Here is a 4522-nt window from a genome sequence, read left to right as displayed (position 1 = left end):
ATTGTAACAAACAATTCAGCTGCCACCCCAGTGGAAAGTTTATTTGCCAGCAAATCAGAATGAAATAGAAAGGCGCTCAGTATAGTGAACTCCACAGGTGGCTCACTCAAAAAACAAATTGCCCATACTCTTGATATTAGTTTAGCGTTTTCATTCCAGTTTCCAAAGTCCACATACACATTGTCAGTTTATTAGATCATGTGCTCTCCACTTCCATCCCCTCCCAGATTCCTAAACCCAGTGTCAGAGGCAGGCAGTTCTCTGATGCCTCCTCCTCTACTTTCATTCCAGCTCCCCCTGCTGGTCTGGCCACAGAAGATCTAATGAGAATATTCAGGTGCAGTAGCCCTCACATATATAAATTCAGTTTTTCTCCATTACTGCAGTTGCGGAGAAGCTCTCCGCAAAAACAAAAGATAAAAAGGAAAAAGTCTCATCAGCATCTGAGATCCTCTCTTAGCTACCAACAATTTATTCTCTCAAATCATCAGATATACTTAAACACACCAACAGAACCAAAGTCTCAAGATTTAATGTTTGAAGGACCCAAAGGTAGATGATGGAATAACCAGAAAAGATTTTTGTTTTTTTATTAAATACACATTCAGTCACTTGAAGGCAGGTAGACAAACTTGAAAAACAAAATTCCAAAAGGCAAAAGAACAAAGTAGAATGGAGGAGTAAAACTGAAACGTCAGGAGCACAAAACTGGAAACATGAAACAGCCCTGTTCCTTAAGACAAAGGGAAACTTGACAGAGACTCTTTACACAAGGGAGCCAGGATAATTGAGCACAGGTAAAACACATGCAGACGAGAGACATACAGGAAATGAGAAATTCAAAACGAAAAACACAGACAAATACCCAATTTTCATCTGTTGGTTCTAAATTGTGGAATTATACACCTCTAACAATTTGTTACCAGGTGGATGATGATGTTGTTCGACTTTAAAAAGGTGTACTTTTTTTTAAGCAATGCAAGTATTTCAACAACTCTTTCAGTGAATGCATGATGCAGAAAAGTAAATCACCTGAACTACATGTATTGACACATATTGATACATATTTATGTATATTTGTTTTATTTTATATTCAACCTCCACATTCAAATCCACCCTATACAATTGAATGCAATTAACATTTACACTATAATCGCTGTTTACCAAGTATATACCTATACAATCTACTATGTATTTTTTTTTCAGTGATGAAGATGAAGTTGAACCGATTTGTAGAATTAATACAAATGATTATTATATTTCAATACAATTTGGAGCGATTCGAAAAGCGGAACCCTGTGCAAGGTTCAACAAACTCACGGCTCTTTAATAGCGACGGACTTCCTGTCAGGGCTATATCGCATTACACAGAGATTCAACTGATGTAATGGCGGCTGTTCCGGATTATTTATTCTTCTTTATGATCGTGAATAATTTTAACATCCTTGTGAGTTTTGTAGAAGCGGTTTATTAGAAAATAAAATTGTGGAAAACCGGAAGTGAAAGCAACTGACCAATCAGCTCCAGGGAAAAGTGTCATGCGCGTTAGAGCCTGATACAGTGTGGCGAGTGTCTGTGTGTGTGTGTGAAGGTTACAGATTTGACTGGAGCTTCAACATTAATAACAAACAAATGGAGCTGTGGTCATTCAGCTAAGATTAAACACGGTTTACTACTTTCAATTATTTTTCGTCGACTACAGACTGAGGTAAGACGCCATGTTGTTGAGAAGAAGTGAACATATGCTGTCATTCATGTGAAGTCAGGAACCTGCTAACACTTAGCTTTAATGTGGAAGCTACCAAAATAGAAACACATACAGTAACATTTACTCTTTCACTTCTACAGTTAAACATACGGCTTCCAAATATTTTGTTGAAATCATGAAGCAGATGGAAAGATTGGCTCATACTAGTGTTTAGAGCCAAGAGGGGACTTTCAAGCATTTGATTTTATGCCCTAAAACGATGATATTTGTTCATTGTGTTTTTGAATTGACCAAACAGTTTTCATGTTCACTACATGCCAGACCAGAAAGTCTGCAGGCTGCCATCTTTGTTTTGATTCTGAAACACAACAAGTGCAACTTGCAGAAAATCCTCACTGCATCTTTCAGTGAACTGGCTGAGAGGAGAATGTGGAAACCTATGAGGTGTGAACCTAGCAACAGGTTATGGAAATGAAGAGTAAAGCAATGTGAAACAAGATGAATAGTGTATTATATTTGTATTATATTAGGAAATCTTTAGATAAACTCGGACTAGTCAGAATTGCGTTCCAAGAATTTGTGCAGTTGCTGATCCTGTCCAAATATAAGTTTTGACTCATCATAACTTCAGCATCTGATATAAAAACAATTGTTGATGATATAAGTATAAATATTAAAAATAGTACAATGAAGTTGGTGATGTCCAAAATGAATTCTGAGCAGTTGAAGCCAAGCATGTTAGTATATATCTTCCTCATCCCAAGTAGTCAACATGCAATAGCTTATATCTTGAATTATAATTGTGAGTTATCAAAATGCATTTTTACGTATCCAAATAGTTATTGACTTTCCACAATTAAACGTTAGGGCTCACGTGCGGCTCTAAATTCTCAGCATCACTTCAAAATGTTCTGATTCACCTGTAAAATGTTGTTTGAAGGTAAACTGCACTGATTTACAAGACCCAGAACTCCTACAAACACAGAGGGTCATCACAACCAAATCATGTTTACCTTATAATTGTGAGGACATAGAATGTAATTCTTACAGTATAGAATGTGAATATCAAAATGTATTAATCGACCAATTGCCCGAGGTCTAAGGACATTGCAATACAGGCAAAAAAAGAATATAGTCAAATATATGAAGTCATTGGTGTCCACCAGACAGCACTGACAAGTGTTTTATTACTCTGTCCTGCTCAATACAAACCTATCTGTTTAAAACCTCGAAGCATAAAGCTCAGTATCTAACTGGATCAAGTTTAACAGCATAAGCTAATACCATCGTATCTCTTCCCTGTGTGACAAGTCTATCTGCTCTGCTTTGCAGCCATGGCCAGTGTGTCTAGCTACGCCATCCGCATGGCCAGGCTGAGCTCGCAGATCTTCAGTCAGGTTGTGCGTCCGACAGACCCCAACTCCATGAAGGTGGTCCAGCTGTTCCAGGAACCCCCCATGGCCAAGACGAAGGAGGTGTACGAGTGGTACCCTCATCACAAGGTTTACTTTGCCATGACACAGAAGCTCAGGTTCATGGGACTCTTCAGGTACTGTAGACACTGATGACTCGGGTTGTGGCTTGATCTTTGACAATATTTGCCTTTCTAAAAATAAACTAAAATGTTATTTTATGTATTTTTTTCAACCAGCACAGCTGCTGATCACAAAACATTACTGATACTGGCACATTTGCACTTTAAAGGATTACACTAATGAAAGTGAATGGATGCCATTGAAATCATTCTTTCAAAACAATTCAAAGCAAATTAAAAAATATATAAGTCCCACATTGAGAAAAGCAAATTAAAATCACTATAATCTCAAACTAATTGTGTCTCAATTTCATTGATTATTTTAATTCATTCTTACTTTGCAATGTTTTTTTGTTTTGATTGCTGTAATACCTCCTGCAACTATTTTGCATTAAAATCCCACCAGGGGAGGGAGTTATTAGATTCTTTGAGCTACTGGAAGGATTTTAATTGGACACACGGGCCAAATGCAGGAAGTGTTATGTTTCATTGGCGGTAGCTTGGCAGCAATCAAACAAGATGGCGGAGTTCAATGAATTAGTGAGAAATTCTGAAAAAAATTTGAGTTTGGTTGTATCACCATGGACACATAAAAAATGGTTCCCCCTTCCTTTTCAGAGATGAGCATGAAGACTTCAAAGACGAAATGCGTCGCCTGAGGAAACTAAGGGGAAAAGGGAAACCGAAGAAAGGAGAAGGGAAGAGAGCGGGCAAGAAGAAATGAGCTGCGACGTTTCTGCGTTCTGCAATCGTTTTACAGGACTTACCATTTTTCTTTTGTCTTATTATGGAGGCAGACAACAGTACACTGTGAACACTATCACTATGTGTATGGGGGGGGGGGGCTGCTAATCATGACTGTCCTGTTGCTTTGTCTGAAGCTTCACTATGTTGGCATGAAGAATACCCGAGATCAGCATAAAACATACTCATCTACGTCTGTTGTGCTCACGCGAATGACATCCTTTTATGGTTGAACGTGAATAAGCTCTTGTATTCCAGATGCAGGGGTTGAAAAAGTATGGAGAAGAAATTATTATTATCTTACCATACGCTAAGGCCTTTAGGTACAATGTGATATAAACACACTGATCCCTTCGACGGAAATACAAGTTCTACTTTCATGTCTTTTCAAGATTCATGGGTTAATGACACAGCCCTCGTACCAGCACACGTTGTTTGCCGGTGCTAGCTCAACTTTCAATGGAATGGTTGAAAAAGGATGTAAAGAAACTGATATCTTTTATGTTTTTCAAAATAAAATCAATGTGAGAAATGCA

The 4522-nt window shown here is 38.0% G+C and overlaps 1 protein-coding gene across 1 annotated transcript; it reads left to right on the top strand.

Annotated features, from left to right (window-relative positions):
• Positions 1-1392: 1392 nt before the first annotated feature.
• Positions 1393-4522, top strand: mrps33 (mitochondrial ribosomal protein S33). The gene is made up of 3 exons (XM_053414869.1): positions 1393-1708; positions 3041-3257; positions 3861-4522. Exons 2-3 carry the CDS (start codon positions 3043-3045, stop codon positions 3964-3966), a joined length of 321 nt encoding a protein of 106 aa, XP_053270844.1. The 5' UTR covers positions 1393-1708; positions 3041-3042; the 3' UTR covers positions 3967-4522.

This window comes from Pleuronectes platessa, chromosome 22 (genome assembly GCF_947347685.1).
Source record: "Pleuronectes platessa chromosome 22, fPlePla1.1, whole genome shotgun sequence".
Lineage (NCBI taxonomy): Eukaryota > Metazoa > Chordata > Actinopteri > Pleuronectiformes > Pleuronectidae > Pleuronectes > Pleuronectes platessa.
The sequence above is the reverse complement of the archived record's forward strand: the minus strand, read 5'-3'. Positions and strand labels throughout refer to the sequence as shown.